Here is a 20,262-nt window from a genome sequence, read left to right as displayed (position 1 = left end):
TTATTGCTCATCAACGAGTTTCAATGATGCTGTTAACTTATCCTTCAATGCCTGTATAGCTTTATCTTCACGAATCAACCAATGCTTTAACTTACTCAACTTTCTTTCAAGTTCTAATTGTTCCACAGGGGTGACTTCTGATGTCTTGCTATCCTTAGCTTTAGAACTTTCAAGTACTGATTTAACCTGGGATGACAATCGTTCAATCTTCTCTGTCAAACTGACCTCATCCTTAACCCCAGTATTGACTGATTGATCAATACTATCAATTTCTTTAAACCATGAACTTTCGGCATCTGATATTGGCAATGACCTCTCCTTGTTGTATTTATTCAATGCATCGTAAATCTTCTTTTGCAAGTCAACAAATCTTTTATCTAATTTCTCTTGTCTATCGGCCAATTTGGTCAATTTGTCTTCTTCTCCTTTTTTAATTTCACTGTCATTTGGTTCACATTGTGATTTGATTTTGTTGAGTATACTCTTTTGTTCTTTCAAAGAGTCCAAGTTTGACAAAATTCTTGTTTGTAATTTGATTCCAAAAATAGAATACTCCTTGGCTAATTGTATAGTATTAATCGATAATTTGTTCAAATTCTCAAGATCATCGACATTTCCTTTATCCAACCCTGTGTTTCCTTGTATTCCTCCTGTAGCAATCTTAATTTTGGACAAATTTTGCAACTCTGCCAACAATTCATCAAATGGTGAAGGAGCCTTGTATGTCAAACCTGCATTGCTCTGAACCTTATCTGTTAAACGCAAAATTTCTTTCGGCTCGGTTGTTAAATCCTCTGGAGCAGTATTCACAATTTGAATCACTTCCAAATCGTCCTTTGTCTTGCTTCTAAATACTAAAAGATATTCTCCAGTAGACGTGATTTTGTCCTTGATATATGTAAATGCAAGAATAGGCTCTGGTTCTTCAGATGCAACTCCGTAATGTGGTGCAACTGCGACATCATCAACTTTATTTCCAACCAAATCATTCACAAAATCTTTCACCCAAGTACAATCAACAATCACTATTTTTTTCGATGCCATGAAGATTGTAAATCTAAATTCATCAAGACTTCCAAAATATGTTGGGAGTTTTTTATTACTGTTGTTGTTGTTGTTGGTAGTATTAGTGTCGTCTGCAGGAAGTTTGTCGGTGTGTAAGAGGTCCAATACGGATAATTCTTCTTTCCAAAATGAAGCCTGAGATTGAGTTTGTTTCACTAATGCACGTTCTTCTATTTCAGTATTATCAACAAAACCAAATCCTTTTCTTGGTTTGATATATCTTGGGGTTAGGACAACAGGAGTCGATTCTTTAGATTCATCGCTAACATCTCCTGAGGCTCTATATTTCATCAACATTGGAGCAAGCTGGGCATAATAGTTGACAACAGCATTATCACCAACACTGGCCATGAAACTGATAAATGGATTATCGCCAAATGAGGTAATATCTTGAATATCTGAACCGACACTAACAATTGGTCCCTGTAATACAGGTCCTTCAAAATCATTCAAATTTTGTTGGACAACAAATAATTCATAAGGATTATTTGTATAGACATCCCTAACTTCTTTCACAATAGGTACAGTACCACTTAATTGATTTTTGATATTCAAATAGTAATCAAATTGCTTTAACGCAGCCTTATTCATTGGGCTAGTTGCAATTTCTGTTAAATTTGTCGGGTATTTCTCCTGAATTAATTCCATGGCTGCTTTAGTATCCTGAAGAGCCACATCTATGGCTTCTTCTGTGGTGACTAATTTGGTGGAGGAGGTGGTAAATGGATAGACAGCAAATATACTCGATTTTGTTGATACATACAATGTCAATCCACCTGCTAAATTCTGGTCCGATCCAAAAGCAATTGAAGTGGCCTCTTGATTCTTGAAGTTATCAAGTGTCTTCAAGTCGATATTTATAATCGGAACTTCCAAGGATTTTGTCAAGTCAAATGCTTTAATTTCTGAATTATCGTTCAAGACTACCAACATAGAATCATTGGCAGCTGTTGTTTGCCATACACATTTTCTAATTTTCCCTGTTAAATTTTGAATCTTGAACGAACTTCCGTCCACATAAACACCATCTCCTTTCACAACATTTGCAGGTAATGTAACCACATCTATTTCTTGTTCGCCAATAAGGGCCAATAATGTGCCTGATTTATTCATGAGCAATGAAATGATTTCATAGAATGGATTGACAACCTTTAATAACTTATAATTAGTAGTGTCTGGGTTGATTGTACAGCAACGGACCAAATTGTTGCTTACAAAGAATACATCACTATTCCCACGGCACACCAATCGATTATAAGGAAGAGGAGATGACAACTCTTCTTTGGATGTGTTACTATCCAAAAAATGCTTGAAGATGGATTGATTTGTTATTTGGGAAACAAATTGATCTTTTGATCCAATTGATGACATGATACAGTGATGAAAGAGAATTTGTGAAGGGAAAGGATCTTGATATTGTAGTTGGATTGTTTTTCTCCTTTTTTTTTCCTGTTTTTTTTTTCGATTGGTTTCTAAAAAATCATTTTGTTCAGAATTCATCTGGCAAAAAGACAACGTTTAGAATAACAATCACAAGTAATTACTCCCAATTCGTACGAAAGCAATGGGTAAACAATATATTTCTACCGTTAGTGCTTCACAAGCACATAAACTGGATATCCTTGGAGTGGCCATCACCAACAAGTTTACAGTCTCAATTTCAAGTGATGGGTATGCGAAATTTTGGGACAACAAGCAAGATGAAGTTCATCAACCAAAAGAATTCGTTCAATCAGTATTCATCGATAAAAGTGGTGTTCATGCCATAGCAGTATATGAAAATACTTTACCAAATTCAACATTGAAAGTTACTCTTTTTTCATTTGCATGCTTTAATGGTTCTATTGTCTTCAAATACTATATTAATGACGACTTTTCTACTTTGAAAGACCTTACAGACGTTGATGAGTGTTCGGCTGGAAAATCATGGAATCCGGGATTTTATAAAGATCCAGAAGCTAAACAGGACTATTTCATTGTCACCAGAGCAAATGGCACAACTAGTGTGTTTTTGCTAAATATTACCGACAACGAAGGAGTTGCAGAGATAACATTTGAAAAAGCTGGAGAATTGAAACCAAATTCATCAACATTCCCAAATTCTTTAGCAATTTGTCCTACAGAAAATAAGAAATGTGCTGTTGGTTATATTAATGGTGATGTCTTGTTATATGACTTTGCAAGTTTGAAATTAGTCTATACTTTCCATTCCAGTGATTTGGTAACGAGCAGAAATTCTCAAACCACATCTATACCTAGAGTATTGGCATTCTCACCAGATGGTACTTTATTAGCAGTGGCAAGAGATAACCAAGCAGCTGGATCAATTACATTATATGATGTACAACATGGAGAAAATGTTGGTTTCTTAGCTGCACCATCACATTCATCAAAATCAGTAGTTGGTGGATTTGCTCATCAAGGTTGGATATTGGGTTTGAGTTTTGACGAAGAAGGCAAGCATTTAGCTAGTTGTGGATTTGATAAATGTTTAAGAGTATGGAACTTGGAAACCAGTGAGCGTGAAGCTACTATAAATATTTCCATTTCCGATCTAGACGATACAGCTCATGATGAACAAGACCAGAGTGTTGCTAGTGGTGTTACATTTATCAAAAAAGGTATTCGAGGTGGTGCTGGTGGTGATAGTAATGAAGGTTTATGTGTGGTCAGTTTTGATCGAGGTATCAGATGGTATAGAGAAGCTGGTGGTATTTAGATGTATTCAATATATATAGATAGATATGTACTCTATTAATTTATCTTCCCATCCAACCACCGTCAACTAACAATGTTTCACCAGTGATGTATTTAGATGCATCTGAGGTAAGGAAAACAATTGGACCCATGAAATCATCTGGATTACCCCATCTTTGCATAGGAATTCTTTTATCTACAAGGTTCTTGGCATCATCATTCATACTTCCTGTCATGTTAGTTTCAATATAACCTGGTGCAATTGCATTAACTCTAATACCTCTAGATGACCATTCATTTGAAAGGCCTTGAGTAAATTGTTTAATTGCTCCTTTACTAATAGCATAAGGAGTACATGATACACCACCTTGGAATGACATCAATGATGCAGTGAATACAATCTTCCCTTTAGTATTTGATTCCAACATTCTCTTACCAACTTCTTTAGTTAATTTAACAGGAATGTTCAAATCAACTTTTATAATATCATTGAATTTTTCCTGTGGAAACTCTTCAAATGGGTATCTTTCAGTAATACCAGCATTATTAACCAAGATATCAACTTTACCAGTTTTTGAAACTTTAAATGATTCTTCAACAATTTTGGAAACTATGTCATCTTCTTCCTCCTTCAAAAAATCAATCTTTACTCCATCAATTTGAATATTTGGGTTTACTTCTTTAATTGCATTTTTAGCTTTTTCAAATGTCGAGTCTGATCTGTATGTTAAAATTAATTGATCTAAATCAGCACTAGCTAAACCTCTAGCATAGCCTAAACCAATACCATTAGTACCTCCAGTTAAAATAGCAACTTGACCTTTAAGGGAAAATAATTGAGACATTATAATTCTTATCGTGATTGATAATTTTTCAGTTGTTTTTTTTTTCATTTGATTTGAAGAAATTTTTGCGGTTATTTATACTACTTTTGTTCCCCCACATTTTTGGGGGTAAGACCCCCACGTTAAATTAATGTACATGTAATTAATATGATCGGTTAGCAACCCAAATCCAACCCGGATGGTGGTATGCCGTGAACTATAAGGAATGTTGGTTAATTTATGGGGTTGTTGAGGTATTTATTATAATCAAAGCAATATTTGCCCAGATATTTTAACAATTTTTTGGGGAAAATTGTTGATATCCAGCAATTAAATTCCAAATCTGAAAAAAAAGGAAAGAGTTCTCGAGGAAACCTAAACGATAATACGTTAGTCATCGTTTTTAAGTTGAACAATAAATCGCGTATATGTAATGAGTTTGACTCGCTTTTATTGCAGATGTTCAATATAGCAATTATTAGATGAACCTTTTTTAATGACATGAAGGATATATTCAAAATTCAGAAAACCGGGCGTGTGGCGTAGTTGGTAGCGCGTTTGCCTTGCAAGCAAAAGGTCATGAGTTCGACTCTTATCTCGTCCAGTTTAATTTTTTTCTCTTTCTCCTGAATATTTTTTTATATCTTGGCTTTAAAGACTGAAACATTAAGTTGCAATGATTTACAATAGTAGGGAGTACATTTTATATTTTTTTTAAATGTTGTTATGTTTCAACCTGTTATTTGTATGATCAGCAATTTTTAAGATGGCGTTAAACGACCTAATTTCAGTTCTCCTTTCTTTTGAAATTAATTACTGGCATTAATACATTTCACAAAAGTTTTATCCAGGTACATAAATGAAGATGTCAAACTGATGATAATATCTCATCTAAGTTAAGTACAACCACTAGACTGTATCTACGTAGGAAGATAGAGACTATACAAAAATGGAGATCTGATATTTTCCCTTTTTTTTTCATTTTCCATTTTTCAAAACATTCTATCACAGGGTTGCGAAACATGAGAAAATGTTCAGTCGATTGTGTAGCGAAAGAGAATTTGCAATAAATTGTAAATCTTCTGCCCCAAGAAAAGAAAATCCACTGGAAATTGTAAACAACACAACAGAATAGAATAATCATATAAAGAAAGGAATTTTTCTTGGGAGAACTATTGCTTCATCCAAAATTGAACCCTTCACATCTTCATTAGCTTCATCATGAGAAAAGCCATTTTGTTAGCTATCTTGCCTGTTGCTTTGGCAGCAAAAAGAGAACAAACAAGTTGTAACGAATCATGTACCAAAGTTTTACAAAAACAACAAGAGTCATGTCCATCTGGTTCAGATTCAAGTTGTCTCTGTGAATTATCTGATTCAGATTATTGGGAACCACTTACTGATTGTGATTGTATTAATCCAGATAAGAAATTATCTCTTAAAGAAATCAAGAGTCAAATCTGTGGTGCTCCGGAAGAACCACCATCAAGTGAAAAACAATCCACTAGTTCTTCCTCCAAATCTTCCAAATCATCCTCCTCCTCCTCTTCTTCTTCTTCCTCCACTTCCACTGAAGCTAGTTCATCTGATGATATTACTCCAATTACAGAATCCGCAGTTGCTGCTGCTGCTTTACAAGAGACGACCACTGAAATTGCTGCTCCTGTTGCTGAAACTACTACAGTTCCAGGAGAGGCTGTCACTGAAACAGTTGCTGGTCAAGTTGAAACTGCTACCGAAGTTGCTCCTGTTGAAGATGTTCCTGCTGAAGATGCCAACACTGATACTGTTGCCCCATCATTCACCGAACTCCAACCAGTTCCAGCCCAATCAGCCCCACCAGTAATCTTAGCTCAACCAGCTGCTGGAAATCAAACTGATTTGAGTCAAGTAACAGTTCAAGCCTTCGAAAATGGTGCTGCTGCTAGAGTTGGTATTGCTGCTGGTTCGTTATTTGCTTTAGCTTTGAATTTCCTTTAGGTGTATAAGTTTTGTTTAATAATTAGTAAGTAAAACTCAAAATAAGAAATAATATATGTATACCCCATCCTAAACAACAAGAAATATATTTAAATTGACTATATTTAGAAACACGTTCTCAGTTACACATCGATATATAATCAACATTTGCGCATAACCAGTCATTACATTGTAGATCGATGTTCAGCATTGACCGCCCTGAATATAATTTGCCCATATCTTAATACACACACAGCCACTGTGCCTATGTTAACCAGTATTGAAGAGAGGGATTGTATCCCTTGGTTGAAACAAAAATTAATGAAAGATTTGCTGCAAAACAAAACAAAAAAAAGAAACAAGGTTCAACAAATAGATTCTTGAGTTTCAAAAAAATATGTTAATAGCGAAAAGGTCGCAATTACTAATTGCCATCTCCAATAGTTGCAAGTCAATAAAGAGCTGGAAAAAAGTATATAAATAACCACCAATGATTCACCAAAAACCTGTTGAATAGTTTAAAATTTGTTCTGGTTCTTGCTAACTTACACAAAAATCTATTGAATATCCACCAAAAAAAAAAAATGAGAGTTGAAGTTTTATTAGCTATTTTGCCAGCAGTTTTAGCTGCTGAAACCGCTTCAAGTGATGCTGCTCAACCAAGTGAAAGTTGTAACCTGCACTGTAGTTTGGTTGTTGAAGCTCAAAGCAAGTTTTGTCCAAATGATACCACTGGTTCTTGTCTTTGTTCCTTGTCAGTTGATGATTTTTGGAAACACTATGCTGAATGTAATTGCACCAACCCTGAAGGTTTAGAAGCTGAAGCTGCTAAAAGCAAAGAATGTGCCACTGTTCAAGCTGGATCACAAGCTGAAGCTGCTGCTACCAGTGCACCTGAAGCTAGTTCTGAAGCTGCTGCTCCTGTTGCTATAGAAAGTGTTGCTACTGATGCTGCTAGTGAAGTTGCTGCTGAAGCATCAAGTGCCCAAGCTGAAGGTGTTGCATCTTCTGTTGCTGCCACTGTTCCATCTGAAGCTGTTGCTGAAGCTGCTGCTAGTTCTCCAGCTGGTGAAGGCGAATGTAATATGCATTGTAAAGAAGTTGATGCTATTGAAAAGCAAATGTGTGCTGATGGTGATCTCATCTGTCTTTGTCAATTGTCCACTGAACAATACTGGGAACATGTTCACGATTGTAACTGTATCAATGACAAAAACTTGTCCATTGAAGAAATCAAAGCTCAAGTCTGTAACTCTACTGATGCTACCGATGCTACTGATGCTGCTGCTGCTGCTTCTTCTTCTTCTTCTCCAGCTGCTGATGAAGGTACTCCAGCTGTTGCCGGTGGTGATATCCCTACTTTAGCTACAATTCCAGAAGATTCTTCTTATGGAGGAGATTCAAACAGTACAGGATTTGTTCCACAAGTCGCCCTTCAAAATGAAAACCTGGGTTCTAAAAACGCCATCCTTTCCATTGGTGCTGTTGCTGTTATCATGGCAAACTTTTTATAGATTAATTGAGTATTACAGTGTAGTATAAATACTACCAACAAAAAAGGAAAAAAAAAGTTCCCAAACAATAGAAACAATAAATACATCTCCATTATGACAGATACTATATTAATCTGATTGGCTATTCATAAATGGGTATGGACCACGATCGTACCGATTTAATTTATATTTATATTTCGGTTTGGAATGTTGTGAACTACAAAAAGAAAAAGAGGAATTTAAATAGACGTAGACGTATATGTGTGCCCTAAAATTAATTTCTCAGGTCGCGACTTTTCTTTTTCTCTCGCTAGCCATTGTTATGAGAAACTAAGTAGAATAATGTGAAAATTAAACTCGTGGTTGTGAACCAATGAAATCAAGGACCGCCTCACAAACGCAGGTATTGCCATTATTGGGAACAGGTTCTCTTCTCTCCAATAATAAATGCCAGCTACCTTTAATTTTAGTTTCATTCTCTTTTCTTTTCTTTTTTTTTTTTGACTGATTTGCTGAGTCTACAAGTCAACCAATTTCATTTGTAAGGGGTAATCATGAAGAGCAAGACAAGTTTTTGATGTCTTTTCCTGTCATTGTGTATTCATTATTTTTTATTGGTAAGTTTCGTGAAAGTATATTCCTCGAGTCGAGTTTCCTGTCTTATTCAGAAATCTAACTGAATACCGTCAAGACGCATACGATCTAGCAGTAACAGTAATTAGTTTGTAGAATACTTTTTTTTTTAAAAAAACCACAAAACGTATGAGACACGAGCAAATCAACATTAATTTAACTAAAATAACCCTTGGTGATTGTGGTAGTAGTAGTCAATCATAGTTTCATATACGAGAAGAGGGAAAGGTACGCTAACAACCAAAAAAGAAAAGAAAAAGAAAATTTTTGGGTATGAACTAAAATTTGAACAAAGTAACCCCCGGGTTTGCAATTCTTTCTTGAATTATTCTATACAATTAGATGATATTCTCAATTGATTTATCATTTATTGGACAAACAACATGATAACGGTCACTGAATTTACACACACCAAGAGGTACAGTATCGTCACGGCTGAAGAGATAGACCATTAGAACTGTCACGATACTGGTTATTTTTTTGAATTTTGGGGTTTTGCGCGTGTCACGAGGCAGAAGGAAAATCAAAATGGTACAAAATTGACTTCGCAGCAACGAAACAAACAAAGCAAAAATGGAAATTGGAAAATGTTCCAGATCTCCTTATTATTTTTTTTTGCAAAGTTTCCATGTTTCCGTTTTAGAACATCTCCAACACCACGATTTTCACAATAGAACCTGAAATTCGTTGCTTATTGAACTTGTTCTTGTTTTCTTTTTTTTAAATTCGTTCTTGCATTCATCTGAAATTTTAGAATTAGACGCAACTGGCCGTGTATTTTACTAGTCTCACACGAAAATGTTCTGAAATTTGAGTGATCTTGAATCCTAAACAAGAAAGTAACACACGTTGTACCGCCATTATTTTGTTAAATTTATTCTAATTATTGCTGTGGAGACTAATAGAGAGTGACAGAATAATTGTCGGTATGTAATTATCCCTGAAATCATATAAATACATGTCAATAACCCGAGGATTGGAAATTCTTCTTGAAGGTGTGTTGTGTTTTCGTTTTATTTTCGTTTTCGATTACTATAATAATTTATTAATAATTAAGAGAAAAATAAAATGAGAAGAACTCCATTATTCTTTGCCCTTTTGCAAATTGCTCTTGCTGCTAAAAGAGCTGATGACAATTGTAACGAACACTGTAACAATGCTTTACAAAAACAAAATGAATGTGGTGGTTCTGGTGAAGCTGGTACTCAATCTCAAACTTTGCAATGTTTGTGTAATGATGAAAATTACTGGTCTGAATTAGCCCAATGTAACTGTTCCAATTATGATTCAAGTATCAGTGCTCAAGATCTTAGAAGCTACTACTGTGGTATTGGTGGTATCAGTGGAAATTCAGGAAACTCAGGTTCTTCTTCTTCCTCTGGTTCTGGTTCTGGTTCTGGAAGTGGTACTACCACTCAATCTGGTGATAACTCTTCTAATACTTCTAGTGGCAATTCTAACAACAATAACTCGGATGATTCTAACAATGACTCCAATGATGACTCTAACACCACTAACGGTAACTCCAACGGTGATTCCAACACCACTGCAGGTGACTCCAACGGTGATTCCAACACCACTGCAGGTGACTCAAATGATGATTCTAACTCCACTAAAGGTGGATCTAACAATGATTCAAACACTACCAAAGGAGACTCCAATGATGATTCTAAAACTACCAACGGTGATTCTGGTTCTAAAACAACTAATGGTTCAGATTCTAACAACACCGACGATTCAGATTCTAACAACCCCGATGGTTCTGATAACACTGATGTTTCAAATACTTCTGATACCGATTCTGGTTCCAACACTGCTGGTGCTGTAGCTGGAGGTGCTGCTGTTGCAGGAGGTGCCGCCGCCGCTGCTGCTGCTAATGGTGGTTCTAATTCTGGTTCTGGAAGTGATGCTGCTACCGGGTCTGCTACTGCTACTGCTGATGGCTCAGAATCTGGATCTGGTTCCAATGCTTCTGCCACTGACAGTGATGATGACAATGAATCTGGTACTGCTGGATCTGGATCTGGTTCCGGTGCTAGTAAAACTGGAGACGACGACTCCACTGAAACTGATGATTCTGATGAAACAGGTACTGATGATGCTGATGCTTCTAAGACCGGTGATGATGAAGACTCCACTGCAACTGATGATGCTGATTCAACAGAGACCGGAGATGAAGATTCAACAGAGACTGGAGACGATGAAGATTCTACAGAAACCGGTGATGATGATGCCACTGAAACTGGCGATGATGATGCTACCGAGACTGGTGATGATGCTACTGAAACTGGCGATGATGATGCTACCGAGACTGGAGATGAAGATTCTACAGAAACCGGTGATGATGAAGATTCCACCGAAACTGGAGATGATGCTGATGCTACTGAAACTGGTTCAGGTTCAGGCTCTGGCTCCAATACTAGATCAGGTTCAGGTTCAGGTTCTAGTTCAGGTTCTGCCACTAGATCTGGATCCGGTTCTGGTTCTGGTTCTTCTACTAAATCCGGATCTGGCTCTGGTTCTAATTCTTCTGAAACTGGTTCCGGATCTGGTTCAGGTTCTGGATCCGGTTCCAGTTCTTCTGAATCTGGTTCAGGTTCTGGTAATGGTGGCTCTGGTTCTACCACTACTGCTGATGCTGGTGCCGCTGCTCCTGCTTTAGCTTTTGGTTCTTTGATTGCTTTAGCTTTGAACTTGTTGTAATACTTTCATTTGCTATCTATATGATTAATAATTTTATTTTCTTTTTCTTCGTTTCTTATGTTTAGTTTTATTAGTTTATTTTGTTCTAAAAATATTTTCGTTCTATAGTTTTGTTTCTAATTTCTTATCAAAGTACAATGTTTTTGATTAAATATGTATGTAATTACAAACATTACATGTTTGCAACAGCGGTGATAGTCCGATTTCTCTACAATTATAATAATTAACAAAATTGACCCTTTTTTTTTGTATTTTGGTGACAATGAAAATTACACAACTATTTAACAAATAAAAATAAAAATAAAAATGAAAATGAAAAAGAAGAAGGAAAAGGAAATGTAATAAATTAAATTATAATTTCAAAAGGATTGACTATTATTCTTTTAGACAGCCAATGGGAAAGAACCGGCCCATTGAGAAATTTCGTTTCTAACTTCCAGGAGTTTTTCAGAACCGTTGGCAATAGCACTCTTGAAATCTTTCAATTTGTTAGCATCTTTTGGCAAAGAAGCTTGGATTTCCTTGGCGTAGTTGACGGCAAAGTCAATGTATCCAACAATCTTCTTGAAATCTTCTTCACCCAAACCTCTAGTGGTCATGGCTGGAGCACCAATTCTAACACCACCTGGGACCAAAGCAGACTTGTCCCCTGGGATAGAGTTCTTGTTCAAAGCAATGTTGATGTTTTCACAAACAGTTTCAACTCTAGCACCATCGATTTGTTTGTCTTTCAATGAAACCAAAACCATATGAGAGTCAGTACCATCAGAAACCAATTTGTAACCTTTGTTTTTGAATTCGGTTTCCAAAGCCTTGGCGTTCTTCAAAACTTGTTGTTGGTATTCTTTGAATTCTGGAGTGTTGGCTTGTTTCAAAGCAGTGGCCAAAGCAGAAATGGTGTGGTTGTGTGGACCACCTTGGTGACCTGGGAAAACAGAGAAGTTGATTGGGTTTTCCAAATCGTACATGATTTCTTGACCAGTCTTTGGGTTAACAGATCTGACACCTCTTCTGAAGAAGATCATAGCACCTCTTGGACCTCTCAAAGATTTGTGGGTAGTGGTGGTGACAATGTCAGCATATTCAAATGGAGATGGAATAACACCAGCGGCAATCAAACCAGAAATATGAGCCATATCAACAACAAGGTAAGCACCAACTTTGTCGGCAATTTCTCTCATTCTTTTGTAGTCAATCAATCTACAGTAAGCAGAAGTACCAGCAACCAAAACCTTTGGTCTGAACAAAACAGCGGTTTTTTCCAACATATCGTAGTCAATCAAACCAGTTTCCAAGTCAACTCTGTATGGCATAGTTTCGAAATAGGTAGAAACAGCAGAAATTTTTCTGGAATCAGTTTGGTAACCGTGAGACAAGTGACCACCATGTGGCAAGTCCAAACCCATCAATCTTTCATGTGGTTTCATAATGGCTTGGTAAACTTGCAAGTTAGCTGGAGAACCACTCAAAGTTTGGACATTGACACCCCACTTATCTGGAGTCAAACCAAAAGCTTTCAAAGCTCTTTCTTGACACAAGATTTCCATTCTGTCAATGTGTTCGTTACCACCGTAGTATCTAGCACCTGGGTAACCTTCGGAATATTTGTTACACATTGGAGTTCCCAAAGCATCAAAAACAGCAGTGGTGGTGAAATTTTCAGAAGCAATCAAAACAATGGAGTGTTTTTGTCTTTCAATTTCATCCTTGATGATTTGGTCAACTTCTGGATCGGTATCTTTCAAGTGACCTTCAGTCAATTGTCTGTGGGATTCAGATAAAGCGTAGTGGGACATAACGTTCTAACAAATATAAAAGGGGGGGGGTTGGGAGTAGATTATTGTTTGATGAAACAAGAATTGATGTAACAAGAAAAAAGAAAAAGGAGAATTAAAAAAAAAAAGGATAAGAAGAATCGTTGAACTTTTTATAGTTCCTTTTTTGTTTGAGGAGAAATTATGAAGTGATGAGAAAATTTCAATGCATCTCATTATAACAATAAGAAACGTGAGTACCGAAGTCAAAAATCTACGATAGTTATAGTGCGTGTAATTAACGATGAACAAAAAAAAAAAAAAAAAAAAATCAACCAATTGTTTGCTCCCCGCGAATAGCTGTCACGGACTGTTATCAACACGTGACATGTCGCACATGGAAGGCAAATCAGAGTCAAATTCAAAGTTAGCAGGTCCGAATAACCACTGAAGTATCTAAACCTTAACAAGATCTGAAGCTATCGGAGTCAGAAACAAGCGACTAATCACATGGAAGGAAAGTAATCCAGCAGAACTTTACTGTATCATTCTGTATCTTTTCCACTTTATTAAGATCTATTGTTTTCCCGATCACGCGAGCACAATTGCGTCCCTAAAAAACTTATGCAATTGAATGGATTCTACAATGAACACATTATCACTGTAATGTTAAATACGTATATAATTAATAATAATAATAATAATTTAATCAAAAAACTAAATCAAAAACAAAAACAAAAAAAAGTATTTACTATTGAAAGAGGAATAATAATGATAATTAAAGAAGATAAAATAGGCAAATGAAAAAAAAAAAAATCTGCCAAAAAGAAGAAAAAAAAAAGATGTTTTCACCATACACGACTTACTCGTATAAAGCAACGAGCCAAACAATAACTCCGACACTATGAGTTAAACATCATTGCTTTTCATTCTTAATTTTCGTTTTGTCTTTTTTTTTTTTTGAATTTTACTTTATTTCCCTTCCTGATTTATGAGTCTCTTGTTTCTTTAGTTTATGGTTAGTCATTTTCCTAGGTATTAAAAGTTTTTATTTTGCTTTTCGTATTTTTCTTTCATCCAAGCATCAACACTAATATAAAGTAACTCTTAATCTATGGGAAATTGCCAACTTTGGAACCACCACACAGAGACAACTGATCCCATTCACAATAAATAAATTCAAATTGTAGCTTGAATAATGTGTACTGATTAAAAACAATCCAATTGGTACTAACATCAAGAATTTCTTCGACGGAGTATATTGATCTCCATTATCAATTTGTTCCCACATAGTTAAATTATCGTATGCACCACTATTAAACTCAAACGGAGTACCTTTAACTTGATGGAACATGATGTAAGATCCAATATTATAAGTTAAATTAGTCAATGTCCATCTCCAGTCGTTGTTCAAAATACCAATAAAATTAAAAACCATTTTAAGTAACATGATAATAACCACATGGATCACCCATGCACCCTTTTGATGGACCCAATTTGCGTTGACATTGGGGTTTAAAGCTTGATCAATCTTGGTATCTAATGTATCTGGTTCTAAATGTTGAATCAAAGAAGAAGATCTTCTTTGTCTAGTTAAAGCATGGGCAGGTTGATGATGAGAAGGTGTTGGTGTCAATACATTCGCACTGCTACTGTTGCTTCTATTACGAGAAGGTGAACCCGTGGAGCTGTTTATGCTGCTTCCTCTTCTGTGATGACTATTGCCATTGATGGTATAATGTTGTAGTTCAGGTGAGGGAGGGGTTGAGTTTTTTGGAGAAACGGTGTTACTAGCCGGGGTAACTGTAATATTTGTAGACAAATTGGCAGTGTTTGGAGATAATTCAGACATTTGGTATTAATAATAAACGATTTTTGGGTAGATCACTAATTGGATGGTAGTAGGTTTTCTGACTGAACAATAGATAAATAATAATAAAAAAAATGGATATGTCTATATGATAATAATAATAACAATAATAATATAAATGTGGAAGTACTTGTGATACTAGACACTCAATAAACTTGTAAGATAGGTGATTCTCTTAAAGCAAATAAAAGGAAAAGAATATGAACAGTAAAAATTTTATTCAAATGAATTAATGAATGAAGAGAAAGAGAAGTGAGGAATAAAAAGTAAAAAAAAGTGTGAGCAAGAAAGAAAACAAACAAAAACTTTCAAGGGCGAAATTGAGAGAGTCAGACGGACGGAGAAAAAACAACAACAACACACTGGCACACTCACACACTCACACTCACACACTGGCACACTCACACACTGGCACACTCACACACAATTACACGGAAAACAAACAATCAAAATTTCTTGCCACTCGTACACTTCCCCCACCCAAATATAAACTTTCTTAACAGATTAGATAGGCAATTGATTAACATTCTCCCCGATATATAACTGAATGTTGATTCACACTGTGTATATCACATTCTCTATTAGAAGTTACTGTATTTGCAACGTATATACAATGACTCGAAAATTAATACCTTACTCTTGTCAGTTTTCGGAAGAAATTGTTTTACTTTTGTGTTTTAACTATTATCCATCGTATAAACACCACTACAAAAAGATAAAAATATCCCCATCAAGCATCATCTTCTAACGGTACATAGATACCACAGGACTGCCAACCACCAGCAGCAATTGATACCCATTTACCTTTGATCGGTGGTTTTGTCAATTTAAGTGGTCGTAACACAATCAAATCAGTACGTTCAAACTTGATGTCGTCTGGATGTTCATCACGTACCGTCAATTTATAACCTAACCCAAAACATCCACAGCCTCTAGGTTCTAATCCCCAAGATAAAAGTGACCCATCAGCAGTGAGTGCCAAATAATGATAATCACCAATCTCAATGGTTTTGATGTTTTGTCCTTGTAATTCAGGCATGATTATCGGATGTGCACCTTCTTCATTCCCATCCTCAGGATACAAGGAATGTTTCAAATTTCCAAGTAATACTTGATCATGGTTGGTGAACACGACAAAATTGTTAAAACATCCTTTAACTTTGGTGAATTTGACAACGACATCTTGTTCTGCCCTCCAGTTGTTGAAATTGTCCATTGAGCTGATTCTTTGTCGCAATTCATCAGGTTCAATAGGTGTATCCCTGGTGGCAAAATCATGAGCATTGAATCTAATCTGATATAATTTCTCGTCAGACTTTCTGATAAACATAACATAATCTGATCCTGCAGAAAAATCAGCTATATCCCCTTTGCTGAAAGGAACAATGAAATATTTGGCTTCTGAGCGGAAATCCTTGGCTTGAAATTGTTCTCTTGTGATACCAACTCTAGTATACCACACAACCAACCCGACTCCTTCAATCAATGCAGTAGACAAGTTCCAACCAGCAACAATCTTAATCACTGGGGCTTCGGGTGGTATCCCTGGAAAATCAAGCAATATACCAACATTCGAGCGAGTTCCAGCATCCCAAGTGTAAATATGGTTATTGTTATCTAATGCAATAATATGCTCTCTTCCAGCACTTATGGATAAAATTATTGAATCCAGTGGTTCATTTTCTAATGGAGGCAAGAATAATCGAGAAATCATGGCGGTTTCCTTGATTTTGGAAGGACGATGTGACATGGGGTTGTTGCTCTCTTCTGTCTGAGTCACTGGTTCAATTCTACGTCTTGCCTGTGGGATTTCAGTGCTAGTAGGTGCTGCTGGTGGGGTAGTTATAGCTGGAACAGCAGCAATACCATTCTCTTGTTCATTATCATTATCATCGTCATCATCATCTTCGTATCTACCAGCCATTAATGGAATCGGCAATACTCCAGTTCTGAGATTTCTTCTAGATCCAACTGTCTGATTGGTATTGCGTTCCATGGTATAAAGTGCCATTGTACCAGGGTTTGGTCTAAAATCTTTTGTTGTAATGGGACCCGGGGTTGCTACTCCTTGACTTTTTTTCCAATCCAATCCAGTGAACCATAATTCGCCTTCATTGGTTAATACAAAAAATGAAAACCCACCAGCAGCAATATCCACTATAATGTGATCATTGAAAGACGAAACATTAGTCGGATAATGAACTGTCCATCCAAAGGTGTTTGACTTATTCTCCCTAGGAACTTCTGTTGATTTGTGTCCTAATCGACCATTATCTGGAGCACCCCAAGTGTAAAATTTTTGATCTCGATTACAACGTAAATAAAATAATTGTTTCCAATTGAGTTTCTCCTGGAGTGTTAATGTGTAATTGTTTTCATTATTGGTGAATTTCTTGTTGTACAAAATTTGAAAAATAATGGACGAGTTCAGGAATATATCATACAATGATTTTGAAAGACTAAAAAATTTGAAAATATCCTCTGGTGATAAATAAGTGGAGATATGATTTACTAAAATATCATGGCCCAAATCAAGTACTGACACATTCATTATATATGTCAAGTTGTGGTTAAACCAATTCAATAGTAAAAGAAGAAGGAAAAAAAAAATAAAATGATCAAAGGATTTGATAATCGGTGTTATCTCCCGCGTTGGTAAATGATAACTGACCTAATAATCTTTTTTTGTCTCCCCTTTGCCACTGATTTTCCCCTGATTTATATTGCCTTGCGCTCGTGGTGTATTATTATTTTTTTTTCGTTCCGTTGGCACTCATTTGTTGGTCGACGTCGTCATGTAAGTTGCACCCTCAATTTTGATGTGAAACAACAGTGTTGAAACATCCACAAACTACCTCTCGTGAATCATACTAAATGTAGTGTTGTCGAGCAAATTCTCGTCACTGGGAAAAAAAAAACTAGAATCGATTAATCGAGAGTGTATTGCATCATTGATTCAATGTATGCATAGAGTGTTCCAATACAGGGTTGATATTATCGGTATAGTGGTTGCGAACTGAAAAAGCCCATTAAGCGATGATCCAAAGTGGATGGAAGTTTCTTAGCAAGAGCCAAGTATAATTGAGAAATATAATTTGAAACAGCATTGCCAAGATCATAATGACAAGCGGTAGGTTCATAGTACTTTCCCAATTTCATTGGCATAAGAGTATTGGTGCCAGCTGTGATGCTTGGCTGAGGAACAACCATAGAATTTGAAGGGATCTTCTAGGTCTACCTCTGTTTATTCAGAACTATGATTTTCATCCTTTTGGTTTACTTCCCCATTATAACCAACCTAGTGCTTCCCGATCAGTGATTTAATAAAGTATATACAGTTTCAATTCTCATACAAAATGTTATCAGTCTTATACCTAATCGCTTGCTATTCCTTGCAGCTTGCAATCCCGTGTATTAATCTAGGAGTAATGGTTGCAAAAAAATAATACTGTAATTATTGTATTTAACAATTCGTGGAACAAAAAAAAAATAGAAATGCGAACAAGATTGTGTACTAATATATCGTCGAATATTTCATGTTCTTATGAGTCTACACAAATTTAAGTAACCAATGAAAATGTAATTACCTCCCCATGTGTCAATAATTATAATCCAGATGATATTTCTATTTTTTTTTTTTTGCTTTCAAATATCTAATATTAATCGCTTACTAACTCCATTTTCTGTATGTGTATTTATTCACCCCACCATTTTTCTCCCCCGCCTTAGGCACGATCTAAAAAACTTTAGTAGCCCTTAAAAAATAGTAACATAACGTCAAGTAATAATAATAAAAAAAATAGATTTTACCGGTTTATGAGGTACAAAAATTCAAAGACAGTAATAAAATGTGGACATGGCGTATGATAAAAGGGATACAGAAACGATTCGGTGATACGGATGTGTGGATACCTAGTGTTCCCGGGTATTAATAATTCCATCTTTGGGAAAGATTGTATATGTGAAAACAAAACTAAACAAAGAGATAATCAAAAATTGGTACTACCCCGGTTATTCTTAAAAAGGGGGATGAAAAGAAACAACAACAAAAAAAAAGAAAAATCAGGTGGTTATGTGATTGTATTTCAATAATGGAAATTAATCCTCCGATTGGTTCAGTTTGAATATGTTTTCCCCACGAATGACTATTGTTTAAAACTAGAGTCGTATTTATTGTTATATTCCAGCCAAATATCGAGCAATTACTGATCTGCAAGATCAAGAATGAAGATGTGACATTGTTGAAGCAACACAGAAACCGAATTGACAGTGATTTAAAGGACTTAGTTTAGTACAACAGTATTTATTTTTAGTAAAATGCTTTCAATACCCGAATCTTGTTATATCCCATGTAATTTTTGTTATTTCCCAGTATACGTTGGATATCCATTCCCCACTCTCTGAAACAAATTTTATTATAAATGGTTGTTGTCCAAGCCAATTCCACTGGCTCGAAAATCTTATATTTGTTCTCTATGTTGTTTCTTTTTCGTGTCAAGACCAAAAGTTGCAAAATTTACACAGCGGAATTAATTCTCATCCCTTGTTCTTCATAATAATCATATTGTAGTTATACTCAATGGTAAGAAAATTAAAAATAAAATAACTTCCTACGGGGGGGGATAGCAAATCAAGAGCAGAATTTCACCACTCAATTTCTTCCCCACATATTTTCATTGATCAATTTTACAAGGCCCTTTTTGAATAAAGAGATAAGGTTTATTTGAACCGAAAATGGTTGTGTAACACTTGTATACATGCAAACTCCCAATAAAATCAATTCAATTCAGTGTTCTTTTTTCATTTATCATTTTCCACCAACTCACTACACTATCATCCCCCACTTTACATTTTTAAGTTTTAACACATTTTAGTCGAACCAGAATGCAATGTCAACTGTAACATAACGGTGTGTTTTGTGAACATTACCGTTTCTTTTTATTTATTCTCTGAACTTCCTTCTTTCCTGCCTTCTGAATTCCGTTATTATATATGCATAGTGATGTCAAATATAAAACTCTTGAGTAATCAAACTTAAAAACAATTGTAGTTGTGTCACAAAACTGGATTATTATTTTTACACTTTGGATTACCGGAGAAATATGATTGGTCGGAAAAAATTATATTTTTTCTTACAATTTTCTCCGTGCATAAGTTCCGAGGGAAATTTAATTTTGGAAATTTCTTCTTCTTATGATCAAGCCAATCTTTAAATAGATATCATCTATTATACATCAACTTAATAAAGATAACTAAACAGTATC

At 35.6% G+C, this 20,262-nt stretch overlaps 9 protein-coding genes and 1 non-coding gene across 10 annotated transcripts; 5 read left to right on the top strand and 5 right to left on the bottom strand. All coding sequences in view use genetic code 12, as the record gives it.

Annotated features, from left to right (window-relative positions):
• Positions 1-2,565, bottom strand: NUP82 (linker nucleoporin; the record flags this gene model as incomplete). The annotated part of the gene is made up of 1 exon (XM_002551081.1): positions 1-2,565. One exon carries the CDS (start codon positions 2,563-2,565, stop codon positions 1-3), a length of 2,565 nt encoding a protein of 854 aa, XP_002551127.1.
• A 64-nt stretch (positions 2,566-2,629) lies between these two features.
• SKI8 (SKI complex subunit WD repeat protein) lies at positions 2,630-3,784 on the top strand (the record flags this gene model as incomplete). The annotated part of the gene is made up of 1 exon (XM_002551080.1): positions 2,630-3,784. The coding sequence occupies one exon, from the start codon at positions 2,630-2,632 to the stop codon at positions 3,782-3,784; it is 1,155 nt and encodes a 384-aa protein (XP_002551126.1).
• Positions 3,785-3,824: 40 nt separating this feature from the next.
• On the bottom strand, positions 3,825-4,655 carry CTRG_05423 (uncharacterized protein; the record flags this gene model as incomplete). Its single annotated transcript, XM_002551079.1, has 1 exon — positions 3,825-4,655. The coding sequence occupies one exon, from the start codon at positions 4,653-4,655 to the stop codon at positions 3,825-3,827; it is 831 nt and encodes a 276-aa protein (XP_002551125.1).
• A 462-nt stretch (positions 4,656-5,117) lies between these two features.
• On the top strand, positions 5,118-5,190 carry CTRG_06373. Its single transcript has one exon. It is a non-coding gene; the product is annotated as a tRNA-Ala (tRNA).
• Positions 5,191-5,807: 617 nt separating this feature from the next.
• CTRG_05422 (uncharacterized protein) lies at positions 5,808-6,566 on the top strand (the record flags this gene model as incomplete). Its single annotated transcript, XM_002551078.1, has 1 exon — positions 5,808-6,566. One exon carries the CDS (start codon positions 5,808-5,810, stop codon positions 6,564-6,566), a length of 759 nt encoding a protein of 252 aa, XP_002551124.1.
• Positions 6,567-7,129: 563 nt separating this feature from the next.
• On the top strand, positions 7,130-8,059 carry CTRG_05421 (uncharacterized protein; the record flags this gene model as incomplete). Its single annotated transcript, XM_002551077.1, has 1 exon — positions 7,130-8,059. The coding sequence occupies one exon, from the start codon at positions 7,130-7,132 to the stop codon at positions 8,057-8,059; it is 930 nt and encodes a 309-aa protein (XP_002551123.1).
• Positions 8,060-9,739: 1,680 nt separating this feature from the next.
• Positions 9,740-11,374, top strand: IHD1 (GPI-anchored protein IHD1; the record flags this gene model as incomplete). The annotated part of the gene is made up of 1 exon (XM_002551076.1): positions 9,740-11,374. One exon carries the CDS (start codon positions 9,740-9,742, stop codon positions 11,372-11,374), a length of 1,635 nt encoding a protein of 544 aa, XP_002551122.1.
• A 383-nt stretch (positions 11,375-11,757) lies between these two features.
• SHM2 (glycine hydroxymethyltransferase) lies at positions 11,758-13,170 on the bottom strand (the record flags this gene model as incomplete). Its single annotated transcript, XM_002551075.1, has 1 exon — positions 11,758-13,170. The coding sequence occupies one exon, from the start codon at positions 13,168-13,170 to the stop codon at positions 11,758-11,760; it is 1,413 nt and encodes a 470-aa protein (XP_002551121.1).
• Positions 13,171-14,218: 1,048 nt separating this feature from the next.
• Positions 14,219-14,980, bottom strand: ORM1 (sphingolipid homeostasis protein; the record flags this gene model as incomplete). The annotated part of the gene is made up of 1 exon (XM_002551074.1): positions 14,219-14,980. One exon carries the CDS (start codon positions 14,978-14,980, stop codon positions 14,219-14,221), a length of 762 nt encoding a protein of 253 aa, XP_002551120.1.
• Positions 14,981-15,728: 748 nt separating this feature from the next.
• On the bottom strand, positions 15,729-17,549 carry CTRG_05417 (SCF ubiquitin ligase complex subunit; the record flags this gene model as incomplete). Its single annotated transcript, XM_002551073.1, has 1 exon — positions 15,729-17,549. The coding sequence occupies one exon, from the start codon at positions 17,547-17,549 to the stop codon at positions 15,729-15,731; it is 1,821 nt and encodes a 606-aa protein (XP_002551119.1).
• Between the last annotated feature and the right edge of the window lie 2,713 nt (positions 17,550-20,262).

This window comes from Candida tropicalis (genome assembly GCF_000006335.3).
Source record: "Candida tropicalis MYA-3404 genomic scaffold supercont3.8, whole genome shotgun sequence".
Lineage (NCBI taxonomy): Eukaryota > Fungi > Ascomycota > Pichiomycetes > Serinales > Debaryomycetaceae > Candida > Candida tropicalis.
Note: the sequence above shows the minus strand (reverse complement) of the source record. Positions and strands in the feature narration are given on the sequence as shown.